Below are 20,489 nucleotides of genomic sequence, written 5' to 3'. Positions count from 1 at the left end.
AGGAAAAAAAATGGCGCTCGGCCCACTTTTGACCTGCCGCGCTTTCACAACGGTCAACAACAGCATGCTCGTGTTATTTACACTCACAATCAATAAGCCCTTGCTGTGTGTCTTTGTGTGTGTGTATGCGTGTGTGTGTGTGTATGTGTGTGTGTATGCATGTGTGTGTGTGTATGCGTGTGTGTGTATGTGTGTGTGTATGTGTGTGTGTATGTGTGTGTGCGTGTGTGTGCGTGCGTGCGTGTGAGTGCGCGTATGCGTGTGTATGTGTGTGTGCGTGCGTGTGTGCGTGTGTGCGTGTGTGTGTGCGTGTGTGTGTGCGTGTGTGTGTATGCGCGTGTGTGTTTGTGTAAGTGCGTGTTTGTGCGTGTGTGTGTGTGCGTGTATGTGTGTGTGTGTGTGTGTGTGTGGCGAGATCATAAAAAAATGCAAATTTTCTTCAACCAGACTTGAATAACGAGGATTCTTGGTAGCCGCCATTTTGTCTATTGAAGAAAATTGTCTATGGACATTCTTTAAAAAAAATTACAAAATTAAAATAACAAAATAAAAAACTCCAATTCCCTTTCTTTTATTTTACAAAGTCCCATTTGTCGAAAAAAACAATCCGGAAAAGTTGCCTTGACGTTAGGGCAAAGAAAAGTAGGCCCGACTTAACGATTGTTGCAGAAACCAAATGCCCGATTGTATTTTTGTGACTTGAATGCACCACTTGGCCTCCACTCGACAAGCATGCCATTGTCGCCCGCCACCGTCGTTAAAAGTCACCCTTCGGAAAAGCCCATTTGGAACATTCCAAACCCACTGTTTGGCTTTCGGGACGCGCCATCGATACTGACGTCGCCGTTTATCTCTGGGTTGGCTCGGGAGCCACACGTGGCTCTTTTGATGGGTGCACAGGGCACCTGGATTCAAACCCAGGAGGCCGACACGCTAGCCACTCGCTCCACCGCGCCAATTCAGAGATTTTTTCTACTTGAAATGACTAAAAATGACACATTTTCATGTATTTCTTTTTCTTGGAAATTCTGAGTATGCTCTCAAGGAATAATATTTGAAAATATGAATTGTTCACGGCTCTCTGTGTAAAAAAAAAAAAGATTCCCGACCCCCGGTTCATCTGATAATGCGATGTTATTTTTGGCTGTGACAGTAAGATGACGGCTCACTCTGTCTGTGTGCTATTTATCATCAGGGGAAAAAAACACCAAAAAAACGATGGCATGATTCAACTGACAGCTCATAATACGTCTTCATTTTCCCCTCCAGGTGTTACAATCTGTTTTCTTTCTTGTTGTTAGGTTTATTATTTGGGGGGGGGGGGGGGGGGGGGGGGGGCTTTTTTTCAAACATCGTCCCAGTGATTCAGTCCGGCGTCTCAGTGCGGTGAGTTGGACAAAAGACTTTAAGCAATTAGCTCATACTCATAGCAAGCCTTATTTGGTAAATGCTTCACACTTTTCTTTTTTTTATGTTTATTGCGCGGGTGTCAAACTCTGGTTGCATTCCATAATATTTTAGTTGGGATTTCTTAACTATTTTGGGGTAATTTTTCAGCCAAGTTACTTTCAATAGTGTAAATATAAATTTAGGAATATTATAAAACATGCTGTGTATATATATATATATATATATATATATATATATATATATATATATATATATATAACAAAAGAGTCATTGCCAAGAAAATTATATATATATATATATATATATATATATATATGTATATATATATATATATATATATATATATATATATATATATATATATATATATATATATATATATATATATATATATATATAAATATATTTATGTACAATTTTCTTGGCCAATGACTCTTTTGTCACTTGTTATGTTAAGTGGCCTGGAAAGTGATCACGTTTGACTTCCATTGGCAGCAATTGAACGATCCCAGGCTTGAACCCTTGAGCTCAGAACTGCGTGGCGGACTTGTTAACCACTTTACCACCGTGCCTCGCGTGATTTTTATTTTTGAAAAACTAAAATCTGACCAAAATGAAACCTTGCTGGTTCTCGCAGATCTTTTTTTTTATTTTTTTTTTATTTTTTTGTCTACTTTTCCAGCCTTATCGGTGATTCACCTCACCGAGGCGTCTGGTGGTATAAATGTGAGCGCTTTGTTTTTAGAGTGCTTTTAAAAGCTTTGGTATTTATTTGACTGACTTGATTCCGTCTGCACTTTGAGCTTTCTCGGCTCCGGCGCTTTTCTTTTACAAGAGTCTCTTTGGGGCTCCATCTGGAAAATCTTTTCATCTTCCAGGAAACCGCAGAAATGGACACAATGCCTTGCGTCATTTTCGCCAAAACAGTCGTGGCTAGAAAATGGCATTTATAGGTTTAGAAAAAAGTCTGAATCCAGAAAATTGGAATCAAAGCTACTGAGAATACATTTTAGTACCGTATTTTCCGGACTATAAGTTGCAGTTTTTATCTTAAAGGCTTGGCCAGGGGTGCGACTTACACTTTAGTGAGAGTAAAATGCATGTTAAAAAGGTTTATGCTGAAAAATATAGCTTTAAAAGGCCCCTGTGAGTTAGTGGACGCCATGGCAGGTCAAGTTTGTTCTATTTTTTCTACATTATGGATTTTTTTTAATATGTCTGGTCTTTGTTTTGAGTTATCAAATAAAATTCCCCCCAAACTGCACCTTATACAGTGCATGTTTTTGGCTAGTGCGACTTATAGTCCAAAAATACGGTAGTTGTCAGGTTACTGGAAGTTTTTGCAAATATAATTGGATTGGATAACTTTATTCATCCCGTATTGGGGAAATTTCATTGTGACAGTAGTAAGAAAAGGCATTGTTATTTATTAGACAGTACAGTCGCAAAGGCCGCAGAACAACAAAGCAAAAGCACAAAGTACAACGCAAATCAAAGTAAATGGGATCATTAAGAATCACCAAATCAAATCACTAAGACAGAAAAGCAGCAAAAACACAAAACGAGCAAGAGTGGATGGAGCTACCGCCACCGGCTGCCACTTGAACGGCGCCATTTTGGTTGCGGTAGCAAAAAAACGGATACAGACCTACAAATCTTTATAGTTTTACATTAAAAGGGATTCTCATAGGATGACCAAATATTAACTTGCAGATATAGAAAAAAATTGGGTTTAGGGGAAATTTCATGGCTTCTTTGGAGAGGGGAGGGGGTGTGTTTTAATCCTGAACCTATTCACATTGACATTTTCATTGGTAGACTCTTTCGAGACAATCCAGGCAGACCCAAGCGTGACTCACAGCTGCTGATTGCTGACACTTGATGTCATACTCCCCCGTTCTCTCCCCCCCAAAAAAACACCATGCCCCCCCCCCAGGAAGAACATCTGCGCTCTCCGCAAAAACCACAACTGCTTGAAATAAACATCCCCAAAGGACAAAGCTTTGATGAAGTCATCTGACGAGAATACGCTGAAAAGGTGGGAGGGGGGTCTTGAGGAATTCCGTGGCAGGCTGGCAAAAAATTTAATGGAGGGTTGTCTGGGCACCGTGGGGCGGGAGGGCTGGCACGACGAGGGGGGGGGGAGTCGAGCACGGAAAGGGCTGGGCGGGAGGAAAGATTTAGTGTGGGGACGGCGGGGGTGGGACGGCAACAGGAAAGGGGGGAGAAGGCGCTCAGTCGGACCTCCGAGCGGTGTCGAGAGACAGCAGGAATGTCGCCGGCGTGGGAAGGAATCGAGCTCTGATTCGGGAATTGTGATGGGCAGCTTGGCCAGATCATGAAAATTTCGCGTAAGTAACGTTGCCGCCATTTTGCTAGTGTTTAATAATCAATTTTCTTTTTAAATCGGTAATGCGCTGTCGCTATTGCACGTCTTGTACTAAAAAAAACTGAGGTCACGCTCTACTGGGTTTGTGTCTTGTCCAGCAGGGGGAGATACTTGGTGTTTTACTTTGGAGAGGAAATGGGCGGTTCGTAGAAGAAATATGTGTTGACTCAAGTTTAAATGATTTTTTTTTTTAGGATTAATTTTTTTTTGTTGCTTTTTTGAGCTGATATTTTTTTATGCTACAGTCAGGAGAGAAAAAATGACAAGAATATGTGTCATTTGTGGCTTTAGTCTGAGTTCTAACATTGCTTTATATAAATAGGAGGTATCTTAACAGGCATTTTTTCCATTGAGCTGAAGATAACTTACTCCCATCGCTTCCTCTCAGCCTTGCGTCAGGACACGTCCGACTTTTGTTTGTTGATTGTTTGTGCCTGTTCAAGCCAATTTATTTCTTTTCGGCTCATCCCGAACATCCCATCTCGGCGGCCAGTTACATAATGGGAATGTTGCGTAACCTTGCGTCCAAAGAATCCCCCTTGTGTCCGCCTCAAACGCGTCAGCGGGACATTCTCCACCGTTCAAAGCGCCCCGCGTCCGTCTGGCCTTTTGTGCGCTCGTAACTCTACGCCTTGGGCTTTGAAACCTGTGGCCCGTGGGCCGGAAATGGCCCGCTAGGGTTCCCATCCGGCCACCAAGCATTGAATTTTTTTCGACAAGGTCGCCGCAAAACCAGATGTTACTGCACCTTGCTCCATTTCCTATTGCTTCTTCATCAAAACGGCGCCTTCTATGGCAGCCAACGTGACCGGATTATTCGCCTAAAGACGTTTCGCCGACGGACGTTTGACAGACGGACAGGTCGTCGAATAGTATTTGTATTTAATCATTAAACGCTGTTTTCGGCTGGGTTTGACCGAATTTGAGAGCATTTTGAGCCATTTGGCGAATGGACGTATATACACCTGGGCTCGGTTCTAATGTCCAAAGAGCTCCAGTATTTGTATTTAATCATTAAACGCTGTTTTCGGCTGGATTTGACCGAATTTGAGAGCATTTTGAGCCGTTTGGCGAATGGACCTATATATAGACGTTTTTTCGCGACATCATCGCGACATTTTACCGAGGACTTCACTTCCCTGGGCTCGGTTCTAATGTCCAAAGAGCTCCAGTATTTGTATTTAATCATTAAATGCTGTTTTAGGATGGATTTGACCCGATTGCTGTCATTTTACGGCTCGGTTCTGCTACATCTGCCCGCCCAAGAGTGCTTATTCCCGGGCTGCCATGGTCGGTAGACTAATAAATTGAGAGCGATGAGCGGCAAAGGGAAATGAATCATTTGATTTTTACTATAATTTGGACAACGCCGGCGGCGGGCCGGATTAAAAATCCTAACGGCCCGTGTACGGCCCGCGGGCCGAGGTTGAAAAACTTGTACACACACGATCCGGGGGCGGGGCGAGCGCACGAATCCCGTTTCGGAGAAACCTCCGTTCGGCCGAACGTCCATTCGGCGACCTGTCCGTCTGTCAAACGTCCGTCGGCGAAACGTCTTTAGGCGAATCATCCGAGTACCGGCAGCCAATGAGTCATCGGGAACCTTGGAATGCCGCAAAACCAACAGGAAGTCACCTAAAAATACTCCAAAACCGTCAGGAACCATCAACAACCAAGAAACATTCCGGAAAGTCCCTCCAAATCAATAGGAAATGATGCAAAATCAACAGGAAGTGACCTGTAAATGACCTTAACATTTACAGAAACTGACACAAAATGGCCGACCAATCGAATGAACGCTTTTTGGTCAATGGTGGCCAATGAGTGAACTCTTTGGGCCTAAAATAAAATGTCCCGGCCCAGATGAGATGGTGTTGGCATGACCGTGCCCCTCCGGCGAGTTTGACACCCCCGCTCCACGCCGTTGACAGGTCGCAAGCGTAGTGGCTCGTCCGGAGCAAACAAGTTCTCATTCCTTGGCAGCGTGCCCGGCCCTTTAAGCGCGGGAGATTTCCTCGGGACAGAATGTCTCCGTGTCGCCTTTCACAATGCCCCACACGGAGGAATTCCCAGGCCAAGGTTCGCCGCGGGGACGCCGTACGATACGGGACGGGGTTCCGAGCACCTGGCGGGGAAAGCCGGACCGCGTAGAAGACTCGGACTCGGACTTCACGCCCACGCCGGTGGGAACGCGGCAGATAGGAACCGGCGTCAGTGGCCGAGCGTTGACGGGGTAAACAGTGGACTTTTTTTTTTTTAGTCATCCAAGGCCGGACGTGGAGGAGGTGGGGGAACTGTTAATATTTATTCAGTTGGAGGTCAGGGCTGAAGACCAAAGTCACTTTTCATTGATTTGACGTTGGTTTGGTGGACGCACGCGAAACGACGCGCCAGGGTCGGCCGTGGCGCGAAAGGGAAATTGATACACGTTAGCCTCATTGGTAAGAAATTTATTCAGTTTTTCACTTTATGGGCTGCAAGCTAACAGAGTTGATGAGAAGTACGTACATTAGTGAGTAGATTTCAGTTTTTGTTCTGTGTTGCCAATGTGAAAAGCATTTTGAGACTGGTTGTAAATGCTAGTATTACAAAATGAAGTATTACAATTCCTTCAAATGATGCCTTTATCAAAATGGTGTCCATTTTTTTATGTCATTGTTTGGCCCTGCTGGAAGCAGACATCCAATCAATTTGAAGAGCGAGGCCAATTCTCCACGGCGAAGCCCATTGCGGCAAAAGTGTTAAATTGCCGATGTGCTTGGTGAATGCGAAGCGCCTTGTAACAACACCGCGGTGTCGCTCGGGCCAAGTGTCTCTCACCAGTGGCAGTAAATAGTTGCGTTAGCATTCGTGGGAAGGCGCCAACTGTTGCTTTCCGAGCCGCATCCACAGCGGCGGCTCGGGTCGCGTCCGCTTGACGTCTTTACGTTCTGCCAAATCTCCGCTGTTTGTTGGGACACGTTCGGGGAGTTGGATTACAAAAGTCCATTCTGTCTTATACTTGCATAGATTGTCCACTGTATGTGTGTGTATATATATATATATATATATATATATATATGTATATGTATGTATATATATGTATATGTATGTATATATATGTATATGTATGTATATATATATATGTATATATGTATATGTATGTATATATGTGTATGTATATATATGTATGTATATATTTGTATGTATATATGTATATATATTTATATATATATATATATATTTATATATATATATACATATACACATGTGTGTGTATATATGTATATATATGTGTGTGTGTATATAGATATTAAAAAATATCTTTGCATGAATAACATTAAAAATCGATTAATCGGCAGTAACAACATTCAACATTTTAATCTATTTTTAATGGTAAATTGCTGAAATAAAAACATTTCAGTTTTTTCCCCCCTAGTTTTGATACAAAATTTACTAGTTTGGTAAAGACCGGTGCAGTAAACTTCAAAAATTGCCTAATATTTGGCAGCTAGGCATCAACTTGATTTGTCCCTTCAAAACAAATAAAATATCAAATAAAGACGAAATTAAAGCTAAAGCATTGAGTATTTGTGAGCGGTTGAACGTGATTAGCTGGCGCAGGTAATGAAGCGTCTGGCAAGGTTATTTATATTGAAAGAAAGGAACAGAACACACGCCTTCTTTTATGAGCACCTCGACATTTTACAGATGCGCAAAACACAGATTAGCGCGTCTTCGAGACTCCGGCACGTCCGCCGCCGTAAAAGCCACCCGAAGAGAGAGAAAAAAAAAGATCTGGCCGCTGGTTATATAAGGCTGAGAGCGCCAAGGTCACATCCCTGCTACCTATCTCCCGGGTGGGGGGGTTGTTGCTTTGCGGGAGGGGTCACGTCCCCCCCACACGTCTGTCGAAATAGTGAATGGGATTGGATGTCGGTGACGGCCAATGGGGTTTGAGAAAACTAAACGTGAGCGTCGTTGTCATTCTTTCTCTTATTTTGACAAAAGCGTGGATGACGGCTGTTTGGAATTTGGAAGGAAAAATGCATCATCTGTCCGTGTGGTTTGTTTGCAGAAGTGGAGGCCAAGGAGGCGTGCGATTGGCTGCGGGCCGCCGGATTTCCCCAGTATGCTCAGCTCTTTGAAGGTAAATGGAAAAATAGGGAAAAATATGGATCGGTCACGACCGATGCCGATTATTAGTCGCTTGAGGAGGCTTATATCCGATATTTATGTGTAGGAAAAGTGTAAAAGTTATTTTTTTTTCTTTAATAAAAGGAGAAAAATACCCAAAATTTTACCATATAAAGAAAAAAACGTCATTATTATTAGAAAAAGGAAACCAAAATTAAAATTATTCTTTAATAGTGTATTTGTAGTCGTCAATATTTCATCTAGAAATCTGGTAGAAACATTTTAGCTTGAATTTTAATATCCAATGTTGTTCAAATTCATTTTTAGATAAAAATTGGGTGTGTTACAATTGTCATTTTTAATTTTTTTCCCAATAAAAAAAAATGCAACTAAGATAATTAATTCATCACTTTATCTATCTTTCAACAAAAAAAAGAATATTTTTAATTATAAAAAATAAAGGACAAACACCAAGATTATTTAAAGAATAAAAATAACTCAATGAAAAATCATTTCACACAAAACGGCGACATTTAAAGACAGGAATTTGTTGTTCCTTCTGCAAAACCCAAATTTGATCGCACGACACCACGTTAGCGCCAAACAAGCTGGCCTTGTTGCTTCTCACAAAAAGTCACCGACTTTCCATGAACTCAATTCGACCGAGAGCTTCTGGACGGCCTCCACGCGCTTACGTAATTGAAGAGCCGCCGTAGCCGTAGCATAAACGTCACCACCCCCATCGCCCGCAAATTCTCACGAGCAGGAAATACCAGTGAAGTGTCCGAGGAATAATTGCGCCCATTGACTTTGCCTTTGCCTTTGGGCGTCAATACACAAAGCCTCAGCATTCTTTTCCATTCTTTTGCCCCTCAAGATTTCCAGTTCCCCATCGACATCAGCCACGTCAAACGAGACCACGACTTTCTGGACAAAGATCTCGTCGAGCCGCTTTGCAGGTGAATAAATAATCCTCTTTGGCTTTTTTTTTTACATGTCCAATCCATTTGGCAGCAAATGGATTGGACGGCGACTGCCGATAGACCAAGTCGAAACCTTCATTTTTTCCATACTGCTTATCCCCGCAGGGATCGCGGGGGTGCTAGAACCGGTACTCGGACGTTTGGTTGCCGGACGTTCGGTCGCCCGGACGTTTGGTCGCCCGGACATTTGGTTGCCCGGACGTTTGGTCGCCCGACGTTTGGTCGCCCGATGTTTGAAAAAGTTTACTGTTGAAACCAGCTCTCAAAATTATATTCACCCGGGCGACCAAACGTCCGGCGACCAAACGTCCGGCGACCAAACGTCCAGCGACCAAACGTCCGGGGGACCAAACGTCCGGCGATCAAACGTCTGGTCACGGCTAGAACCTATCCCAGCCAACCATTGGCACCAGGTGGGGGACACCACAGACGGGATAGACTCCAGCACCCTGAACCAAATAAAAGCGAATGAATATCAGCCATAATGGCCTTCCCAATAAAACCATAAGATAACTTTGACGCTCCACGTTAGCAAAGCGAGCTAACTCCACGTGCACTCTTTTTCCATTTTTCCACTTCTTTTTTTTTACAACGTCAAACTCAATTAAGCCATAAAAAACCCGCTCTTCAACACGACTCCATTACGGCTCCATTACGGCTCCTCTCTTCCGAGAAGACTCGAAAACAGCGCCGGGGTCGCCACGGTAACCGCGGCGACAATGAAGAGAGGGGAAAATCTGGCTCGGGGGGGGGGGGGAATCCACGCACACACTGTGACTCCAAGCGTCCCTAAAGCAACTCATCTAAATTCCAGAGTGGCCGCGGGGACCACTACCATATTTTAAACAGCAAAATACGGTAGTAGGCATTCCCGTCGTTTTTGGGGGGGTTAAAAGGCATTTATTCTTAAGAAATAACCATTGAGTTAAAAGCCAACGTATTGAACGGTCAAGTTAAATATAACTGAAATGATAGTCACAGTCATGAACGTTGCTGGAGTGCCCATTTATTGATAACTTCTTCATTTCCCGTCGTCCAATCTTTCTTTTATTTTCCCTTTCAGACGTCTCAACACCTTAAATAAGTGCGCCTCGTTGAAACTTGATGTCAACCTCCCAAAGAAGAAAGTAAGTATTGACCGCCATTACCATTTTCATCATTCGCTTTCTGCTGACTGGCTGTTTTAATATTTTCCGAACATAACCACCCCTTCATCATCTCATTTAAATGGAAAAGCAACACACAAATCGGCATCTGGCCAAAATTATCCCGTTCTGAATCTGCCTCGGTCTAAAGCAAGGGTGTCAGACTCGGTCGGGTTGGTTCGCGGGCCGCATTAACGTCAACTCGGTTTCACGTGGGCCGGACCATTTTAGATATCATATTTAGATATATTTTTTAATAAATGGATTAAAAGAACTGGATTAAAAGACCTGAACATTCTGTTTTTTATGGATCTAAAACAATGTTTATTTTAGTTTTTTTTATATATATTTAGATTTTACAAAATGATTTTTGAACTAAAAACAGAAAAAAATGGATTAAAAAATGACAATGATTGATTTAAAAGGGGGAAAATTAGGAAATTTAATATACATCTTTACTCTTCTCTTTAATTTGATCCTAAAACAGAAAGTCGGCACTCATCATTTACTTTCCCGGGCCACACAAAATGATGCGGCGGGCCAGATTTGGCCCCCGGGCCGCCACTTTGACACGTGCGCTCTAGATCAAGGGTGTCAGACTCGGGTTGGTTCGCGGGCCGCGTTAACGTCATCTTGATTTCATGTGGGCCGGACCATTTTAGATATAATATTTAGATTTTTTTTATATAAATGGATTAAAAGAACTGGATTAAAAGCCCTGAATATTCCGATTTTTATAGATCTAAAACAATGTTTATTTTAGTTTTTTAAAAATATTTTTAGATTTTACAAAATGATTTTTGAACTAAAAACAGAAAAAAAAGGATTAAAAATTTACTATTATTGATTTAAAAGGGGGAAAATCAGGAAATTTAATATACATCTATACTCTTCATTTTAATTTGATCCTAAAACAGAAAGTCGGCACTCATGATTTACTTTCCCGGGCCACACAAAATGATGCGGCGGGCCAGATTTGGCCCCCAGGCCGCCACTTTGACACATATGCTCTAAAGTATTTTGATGAGCAGGCTCTATTTATGGCAGCGTGTTTTGAAATGCATCTCCGTTTCCCCATTGCGTAACGTTATTAACTCCGGGGGGACTCCTCCGACCCGCGGGCTTTGCTCATTGTCCTTCCCGGCGATAACAATTACGCCGTCCGTAATCCTATACCTGGCAACCTAACCTATTTAGCTTAAATAGGTTTATGGCTGCTGATACAAAGGAAAACGGCGCTAGCGTGCGGGTAGCTCATCCTCACTCATATGTCACGTCTATCGCAGCTCGCAAACGGCGCTTGTTGTGACCGCCTGATTTCCTATCATCCGCCAGAGCGAAGATTCGGACGAGGAAGACCCGTTCGCCATCAGCGACAAATGGACCTTTGAACGGAGCAGCCGGCGCTGGTCCAGGCTGCAGGACATCGACGGTCTCCGGGGGGATCCCTCCGCGGGGGACCCGGCGCCGCTGAGGACCGCCACCAGCAGCGAAAGCGTTCTGACGGACCTCAGCGAGCCAGAAGCGTCCTCGCTCCACAGCGAAGGCAGCGGGGGAAGCGGTCATCGGGGTATCGACGACTCGGACGGGTCCGACCGCACCCGCCCGGATTCCGCGCTCATGCCCGACTCCACGGCTCACGCGGGGCGCCACGGCTCGTCGCCTCGCAGGCGCGGAAAGACCAGCCACGCCCGCGCCAAAGATTTCCTAAGACGCATGGAGACGCTACGTTCTCGCGGCGCGCTGACCCGAGGACGCAAGTCCCTGGTCATCGGCGCCCCGGTGCCTCGGCGGGAGACCCTCTCCCCCGAGACCACGCCGCCCGCGGAGACGGTCAACGGCGAGCCGACGTCCCACGCCCTTCCGTCCCGGTCCGGCAGCGAGGGCAGCGCCCGTTCCAGCGGGAGCGCCGCTAGCACGCCGAGCCTGAAAGAACGGAGACAGCACCGCGCCGACCACAAGCGAAGCGGCATGTACTTGGAAGACGTGGACATCTTCTCGGGCTACCGTGTCGCCGAACAAAACCGTCTGAACGAATTCTGCTCCTACGAGGACCTGGTGGTCCACATCCCCGAGGACCACAAGCCCGGAACCTTCCCCAAAGCGCTGTCCATCGAGAGCCTCTCGCCGTCCAACGGCGCCTCCATCAACTGGCACACGGGGAGCGTGCATCTGGACTCGGTGCTGATTTCCTGCCGGCAGGAAGGCCGGCCCGTCACGCGGTGCTGTTCCCGGGGGAGCCGGATCAGCGTCTACGACAACGTCCCCGGTTCCCACCTCTACGCCAGCACCGGGGATCTCATCGATCTGGAGAAAGAAGACCTCTTCCCCCACCTGGATGACATTTTGATGCACGTCAGCGGTCTGCAGCAGATCGTGGACCACTGGTCCAAAAACGTACTGCCCGGCGGGGAAGGGGCGTCCAGGTCGGAGGAGCCCAGTCGGATCCGGCTAGACCCGGAGGCCGATTCCGTGGCGGAGAACCGGACTTGGCCGAGCGCAGGGGACGGGGTTTCTCTCTCGGACGCGGACGCGACCGGGCTCAGGGAACGGAGGGACTCGGGAGTGGGGGCCTCGCTCACCAGACCCAACCGGTAAGACACGAATGATCGCCGTTGGGGAAAGCGGTCGATTGGTCGCCGGTCTTTTGAGGGTCGTCTTTTACTCGCCGGTCTTTTGAGGGCCGTCTTTTGGTCGCCGGTCTTTTGGTTGCGGTCTTTTGGTCGCGGGCTTTTGGTCGCGGTCTTTTGGTCGCCCCGACCGCGACAACCGGAACTATGGAGGTATGACGCTATTTGAACTACGGAAGTATGACGCTATTTCATCTTATAAGTTAGCGTTTTATTTGTACAAATTTAAAGGTCCCCCAATAAAACCGTGTGCGGTCGATTGGTCGCCGGTCTTTTGGTCGCGGCCTTTTGGTCGCGGTCTTTTGGTCGCCCCGACCGCGACAACAGGCGACCAAAAGACTGACGACCAAAAGACCGGTGCCAAAACAAGGTAAAACAACACGGTCTACGCATCAATCAATGGCCATGAGCAGTTTCACTGTAAGTGTATAAGAGTTTGTATGTACATGCGTTGTCCCTTTAAGAAGGGACGTCAGTTCAGTCAGGGTCTTAACAAGTTCTTCAACAAAAAACAATAAAAGTCCGGGAAATTTGGAGCTTTTCTTTAGCCTAATAATTACTAGGGCTTTAAGTAGGACTAAATAGTCATTCACAGTTTGTATTTCGTTCCTCCAGGTTACGCTGGCCCAGCTTTCAGATCTCGAACCGTCTCAGCCACTCGGTGGCGTCGCTGCAGATCAGCAATCAGTCGGCAGGCCAGCTGAGCTTGTTGCAGAGGTTCTCCCTGCTCCGTCTCACCGCCATCATGGAGAAGTACTCCCTGTCCAACAAGCACGGCTGGACCTGGTCAGCATCTCCGCCGCGGCTCACGACGCCACCGAATCCACCGACCTTAAGTCTTTGACGTCATGCTCTCTTGTGTCCGTCAGGGCGGTGCCAAAGTTCATGAAGCGAATCAAAGTCCCGGACTACAAGGACAAGAACGTGTTTGCCGTCCCCCTTATCGTTCACGTGCAGCGCTCTGGACAACCGCTACCCCTCGGCCTGCAGCAGGCCCTGCGGTTCCTGAGGAGCCAATGTCTGGACCAGGTCAGATCTTTTAAATCTCTCTGAATTAAATTGAATTACCGTATTTTCACGACTATATGGCGCATCGTATTTTTAGCCGCAGTGTCAGTAACGAGTGCTATTTCTGTATTTTAAACACACAAAGGACGCACCGTTTTTTTAGATGCGTATATGTTATATATTATATATGAATATCTAACCACAATAGCGCTGGCTAACGGTTTCCGGTGCGCAGTGACTGCTGGGATATATAGTTCTTGCACGCTACACCCACAGGCTAAAAACACGTTTTTAAAAAGGCAACGGAAGCAAAACTGAGTTCGGTTGTACTTTATCTAGCCATTTTACAACTTACTCGATGTATACAGGCCACAATCCATTGGGTGTATTGACAAAAGAACTACTACATATCCCAGCAGTCACTGCACAATACTTTGTCTACGAGTCGGTGTACCCTATCAACTGATTCATTTTATTTTATCGTGATAACAACTTTAGTATTTGTCCATATATAAGGCGCACTGGATTATTAGGCGCCCTGTCTATTATGTGTGCCTTATAGACGTGAAAATACGGTAAATGCTTTTATTGTCATCACACAAAGCACGTAACAAGCCATTTGGCCGTAGGTGGGACTGTTTCGCAAATCGGGGGTCAAGTCCAGAATCCAGGCGCTGAGGCAGATGAACGAAAGCTCCCCCGACAACGTGGACTACGACGACCAGTCCGCCTACGACGTGGCGGACATGGTGAAGCAGTTCTTCCGCGATCTCCCCGAACCGCTTCTCACCAGCAAACTGGGCGAAACCTTTCTCCACATCTACCAATGTAAGTGACACCGGCCGACCCCGCCTCCGCCTCCACGCGGCTCCGCCTCCACGCGACTCCGCCCACCGAGAAAACCAATATTTCTTCAGACGTACCCAAGGACCAAAGATTACAGGCCGTCCAGGCCGCCATCATGCTGATGTCGGACGAAAACCGAGAGGTCCTTCAAACCCTGCTGTGTTTCCTGAGCGACGTCACGTCCTCGGTGGAGGAGAACCAGATGACGCCCATGAACATCGCCGTGTGCCTGGCGCCATCCCTTTTCCATCTCAACATACTCAAGAAAGACAATCTCTCCCCCAGGTGACTAACTCCTCGCCGTAGTGTCATTTTCTTTTGCAACCGACGGACTCCTGGTTCATTAAAAAGGTGCCAGACTCGCTTCCAGCCTCGGGGCTTCATCTTTTAAAAAAAAGAACATTGGCAACTCTGGGTGTTTTATGACACCAGGCCGCGACAAAGAAAGCAAAGCTCTTTAATTTACTGCAATGAAATAGTTGCTCAAAAGGATCAAAAGCGGCACCCCGCCAAGCACAGGCTTTATATTGGTGTACACCGCATCAACACATTGACGATCCCAACGTTTTGACTCACTCGTTCAATGATCGAATCCCATTAAAGAGGATTCAAAAATTAAGCATCCAGAAAAAAACCACAAGTATTGAAATGGTGGTGTAAAAATTGTTTTTTTTTATAACGCTTTGCATCTGAATTGTTGAATAAGATTGTTTTCCGAGCTAATGATTCCAGAGTGTGACTCAACGGAAAACAGTGTTCCAGGCTCGTTGTTTTTATATGGGCAAAGCAATTATACACACGCCACGTATTAACCATTTTTTCCGATAAAACGACTGAAACGCTGGTCGTCACGGCAACTCATCGTAACCAACACGTCCGCCTTGGCGTACAACACATCCGCTAAGAGACTTTGGCTCCTTGGCCAATGGCAAAACGGGATTCCAACTGTGTTTTGTGTGCGTGTCGTGTTTTATTTTACAACAAAAAATGCCACATTTAATTGGATAACGGGTGATAGGTTTATTATTAATACACTTTAATCAAAACAGGGAGATGTCATTAACATACTCTGGCTACAACTTGCAAGGAAAATCACTCCCGACTCGCCTTCGTCCAAGATGATTCTAAAGAAACGATTTTACAAAATGATTTTTGAACAAAAAAACACAGAAATGATTTAAAAGGGGGAAAATCAGGAAATTTAATATACATCTATACTCTTCGGCATCTTCCTCTGTCAATTTAGTCAGCGCATAATCAAAACATTTAAGGTCATCTGATTCAAACAATTGCATAAGCTAACCGAATAACACCATTAAGGTCAAAAAACAACTGCCACAACAATCTCATATTAGATCGGAAACCAAAACGACTGCGTAAGAATTTGCACCAATAAGCATAACAATTTCTTTATAAAGTAAACAGAGCGACCGTATTTTTAAACAATAATGCGAGTATTTTCGGAAGTTGATTCGATGATCGCCATCTGCCGGAATCCAAGTCAAAGCAATTTAAGAGTCCCTCGTAGATCTTCATTGCCAACTCAGATCAACAGTCTCGGCCTGGAACATGGTGTCCTGTTCGCTCAATAGTCCTGAAAACAATGAACTGGCCTCGAAAGCAGCTGTGGGGGAAAAGTGTCCTCGAGCTTACTCGGTCCCAACATAAAGTATAGCACAAATTAAATTATAAATTCATTACCTATTAAATGCTTAATGAACATATAGAAACATCCCAGAATAAACCCAACAACGGGCTTCCTGTTTCCGTAAACCTCAGGGCCATGCGGAAGAAGTACGCCAGTGGCCGACCGGACCAGAAAGACCTGAACGAGAACTTGGCGGCCACGCAGGGTCTGGCGCACATGATCATCGAGTGCAACCGTCTCTTTGAGGTACGACGACGACGGGCTATTTCATCTGCGAGATCTTCACGTGCGCTTTTCCGATTAGATACCTCACGAAATGGTCACCCAGTCGCGCAATTCGTACGTGGAGGCCGACTTGCAGGCGCCCACCTTCGAGGAGCTCTACAAGCAGCTGGAAGACGACTACGGGACGCATCGGAACCACGTGGAGGGAAGGTTGGAAAACCTGCGGAGGGAGGCCCGCGAAAAATCCAAATACTGGGTGTCTTGCGGCAGCTCCGACAACGCCGAGCTCTACTACAAAAAGGCAAGCGTCGCCGTTAGCATTAAATCGTCTTAGGGGTGTTTTTTGCCGTATTTGCTGATGCCTTCCCTATAGATTAATGCTACACTTTAGGACGATAATTTGAGATTTTTCTATATCACACCATTTAAAATGGGTGGATTGATATCAATAGATTTCTGAGTTTTTGTTTTAAGTTGTAACAACTTCCTCGGATCATTTTCTCCGTTTTTGGTTCGGACCTAATTTAGCCCAAAGCTGCTTAAATGCAGGATTCTAAATATGAAAAAAAAACATTTTAAAGGGTATATTGAACTCAATAACAAACAATTATAAAATAAATGACAGGTCAAAACATTAGCTTGAGAATTCCAAGTATACAAAGCACCACAGAGCAAAAAGACAATAATAAAAATTAAAAATCTGCAACAATACTGAAGTAGAACACTTTTTGTTTTTGTTTGGGCTTTTAAAATTTTAAGTCTTTTGGCTTTACATTTTTTGATAGAAGTTCCTCAACATGCCAGCTTTCAGCGCATTTATTTTGGCTTATTTTTGCTAAGCAGCTACTTAATGACAACTAGTGGGCAGGAGTGTAAGTGCAGCCACCGTATTGTTTATTTCCACTGCATTCTGATGCATTTTGAATCTATAAGAGTATTGTACCCCGTAATATTTCCTGAAATGTATTTTCTTTGGCCGTGGGGGTAACACCCTTATTTTGTCTGGTCTCCAGGTGGGCGACGGAAACCCACTGAGGCGCTGGAGGGTTTCCGTGGAGGTGGAAGCGCCGCCGTCCGTCGTGTTGAACCGCGTCCTACGGGAGCGCCACATGTGGGATGTTGACTTGTTGCAGTGGAAAGTGTGCGAGACGCTCGACAAGCACACGGAGGTTTTTCACTACGTCCTCAATCGGATGCCTCCTCATCCGAGCCGAGACTTTGTGGTCCTCAGGTGAGCCACTTCATCTTTAGATCATGATAAAATAAAGCAACAAATTCCTAAATACGGGCAAAGCTTGTATACGTGTCGGGTCTCCGACATCGACCCGTTAATTTGCGCTAATTCGTACGCCATTGGAAGAACGCGGAAACAAAACAATCGTGATAAGTTCATTAATAGATATACTTTAATAAAGGGAAAGACATCGGAGATTTTCGGAGATTTTCCTGCCATTTAGTCGCACATAATCAAAACACTTAAGGTTGTCTTATTCAAACAATTGCATATGCACAAGTAAGCAAAACAATTTCCATAAAAGGTGAAACGAGCGACACTATTTTAAAACAATATGCGAGTATTTTCGGAAGTTGATCCGATGATCGCCATCTGCTCCGGAATCCAAGTCAAAGCAATTTAAGAGTCCTTCACAGATCTTCATTGCGAACTCCGATCAACAGTCCTCGGCCCGGGACTGGGTGATCTGTCCTGATGTCCTCGGGGCCTGCTGCAGGGGGAAGTGTCCTTGGTAACCGTTATACTGAGCTTTCGTCTGCTTATAATTATCAATGTTTCATATATACATATAATGATTAATACGCACATATATAATAATATCCCAGAATAACCCCAACAAATCGCCACTTCTGTTTTCTTCAAGGGTGCGTGATGAGTCAAACAGATCCAAAATGGTGGCCGGTTAACGTGACAGTTTCCGACTTGCAGAAAGATTGGGTTTACTGCGGGCTGTCATAAACCGAGGACCCGTGGCGTGTTTTTTATGCCTGCCTTTTTATTCTGACAAGTCATTTTTTTTCCCAGGTCGTGGAGGACAGACTTGCCCAAAGGCGCCTGTTCCCTGGTTTCCGTCTCCATCCAGCACGACGATTGTCCTCCCGTCGGAGCGGTGCGAGCCATCGTGCTGGAGTCCAATTACCTCCTAGAACCCTGCGGCTCAGGAAAGTCCAGACTTACTCATATTTGCAGAGTGGATTTGAAGTAAGTGGCCACGTTTTTTTCCCAAAAAATATCCATTTTTGAGCGAGCGCTTACTTTTGGCGTCTCGTTTTCTGTCCGCTAACGATCGGGTTTTAAGGGACATTGACAGGAATGGATGTTCTGACAATTTGGACTGCTTAGGGCAGAAGAGTCCAACTCACTTTGGTTCAATTGAATTGAATGCTTTTATTGTCATTGTGCTAGTATAATGAGATTTAAAGCTTCAGCATCAAGTGCACAAATAAATAATACATTTTTAAAAATCAATACAATCTAAATTGTTCCTAGGTATGAGAGTGAGCGAGAATGTTTTTTTGGCTCCAGCACCCCCCGCGACCCTTGTGAGGATAAAGCGGTTCAGAAAATGAAACAAAATGAAAAAATACATAAATAATCAAAAAATAATCTAAAAATAATCAAAAAATAATCAAGAAAGAATCAAAAAACAATCAAGAAATAATCAAAAAATAATCAAGAAAGAATCAAAAAACTATCAAGAAATAATAAAAAAACAATCAAAAAATAATCAAGAAAGAATAAAAAAACAATCAAGAAATAATCAAAAAATAATCAAAAAGTAATCAAAGAATAAAAAACAATAAAAAATAATCAAAAAATGATCTAAAATTAGTCGAAAAATAAACAAAAAAATATTTTTTTAAATCAAATAATCAATCAATAAATAAATAATGTACATAAACAAGTAGTCAAATTAGATAAGTAGTCAACATGAATAAGTGGTCACATAAATAGGCAATCAGGTACAAAAAGTGACTAAAGCGGTTAGCCTATGGAGTTTTAATGCAAATACTAGAAAAGACAATATAAGAGATCTCATATAGTTTATTTTTGGCCCAAAATGTTCACTTGCCTGCATCGTTGTCGTCATAGTTTCTGTTTCTACGCGTTAATAGTCGCGTTTTTTTGTTGTCTTCCAGGGGTCGGACTCCGGAATGGTACAACAAAGCCTTCGGCCATCTTTGCGCTGCAGAAGCCGCTCGGATCCGCAATTCTTTTCAGCCGCTCATCGCAGACGGTCCAGAGACCAAAATATGAGCCTCTCTCCAAAATTGTCCGGTCATAAAAAAAAGCAGCGTGGAGACCCCAAAACTAAGGCACACTAAAATATATCATATTAAGCTCCTGTGTTTTTGCACAATAACAAACGAGGACATCTTTTAGCTGTGGAGCTTATTTAGGGAAATCAATCAATCGTCCTGCCAAAATTGTGGAATTTAATATCCATCGATGATCGAAAAACCTCCGTCGTACGTTGTTGTATGGAAATAATAATACATGACTCTTATTATCTACGATGTCTAGGACATTCAAACTCTTCTACGCTTCTGAGAAGCTTGTACATATTCATATTATTTGCAGATTTAAAGCTATAATTATTATTGCCCGTGTATTTGTGAATATACGACGTGTATATATTGGATATTTGTGAAGGGATTCATCGTAAGGTCATTTCCTATATCGTGAGTCATGATTAAAAACAATGTAAACTGGTTTTACTTCAGTATTGCAATTGATGTCCATTGTTTTTATTCAACTTGGACCTCGTGTGCTTGAGAATGACTTAAGGTTTAACTTGGTTAAACCTGCTTAATGTGCCAGGGGCAGAAAAAGACGTCTTTATTTGTGTGTGTATGTGTATATATATGTGTGTGTGTGTGTGTTTTTTAAATAAAATAAACCTGTCAGAATAATACTTTCCATTCATTACAATGCAAACCAGATGGATGTTTATGAGCCTATCGCAGTATTTAGCTGGTGGGGTAAAGTAAAGGCCGACCTCTGTTGGACAGTTTGTGTCATAGACGACATTAAAGTGGAATATATTGTATTTTTTTGAGCAATATTTTACATTT

General features: G+C 44.1%; 1 protein-coding gene across 7 annotated transcripts in view; it reads left to right on the top strand.

The window, feature by feature from the left end:
• Positions 1-20,146, top strand: part of stard13b (StAR related lipid transfer domain containing 13b) — a 48,067-nt gene extending 27,921 nt beyond the window's left edge. For 5 of the 7 annotated variants that reach the window (XM_077611210.1, XM_077611212.1, XM_077611211.1 and 2 more), the window contains 13 exons: positions 7,857-7,928; positions 8,793-8,874; positions 9,962-10,025; positions 11,379-12,637; positions 13,289-13,459; positions 13,543-13,702; positions 14,311-14,509; positions 14,599-14,812; positions 16,307-16,421; positions 16,480-16,701; positions 17,414-17,631; positions 18,439-18,615; positions 19,554-20,146. In XM_077611210.1, the coding sequence (XP_077467336.1) occupies positions 7,857-7,928; positions 8,793-8,874; positions 9,962-10,025; positions 11,379-12,637; positions 13,289-13,459; positions 13,543-13,702; positions 14,311-14,509; positions 14,599-14,812; positions 16,307-16,421; positions 16,480-16,701; positions 17,414-17,631; positions 18,439-18,615; positions 19,554-19,671 (3,071 nt within the window). In that variant the 3' untranslated portion in view covers positions 19,672-20,146. Of the gene's footprint in view, positions 1-3,616; positions 3,762-6,268; positions 6,300-7,856; positions 7,929-8,792; positions 8,875-9,961; positions 10,026-11,378; positions 12,638-13,288; positions 13,460-13,542; positions 13,703-14,310; positions 14,510-14,598; positions 14,813-16,306; positions 16,422-16,479; positions 16,702-17,413; positions 17,632-18,438; positions 18,616-19,553 lie in introns of those variants that run through there. The other 2 variants (XM_077611217.1, XM_077611215.1) reach the window with 2 other exon arrangements.
• Positions 20,147-20,489: the final 343 nt, after the last annotated feature.

The sequence above is a fragment of the Stigmatopora argus genome, chromosome 10 (assembly GCF_051989625.1).
Source record: "Stigmatopora argus isolate UIUO_Sarg chromosome 10, RoL_Sarg_1.0, whole genome shotgun sequence".
NCBI classification, from domain to species: Eukaryota; Metazoa; Chordata; class Actinopteri; order Syngnathiformes; family Syngnathidae; genus Stigmatopora; species Stigmatopora argus.
This window is presented reverse-complemented; position numbering and strand designations above follow the sequence as displayed.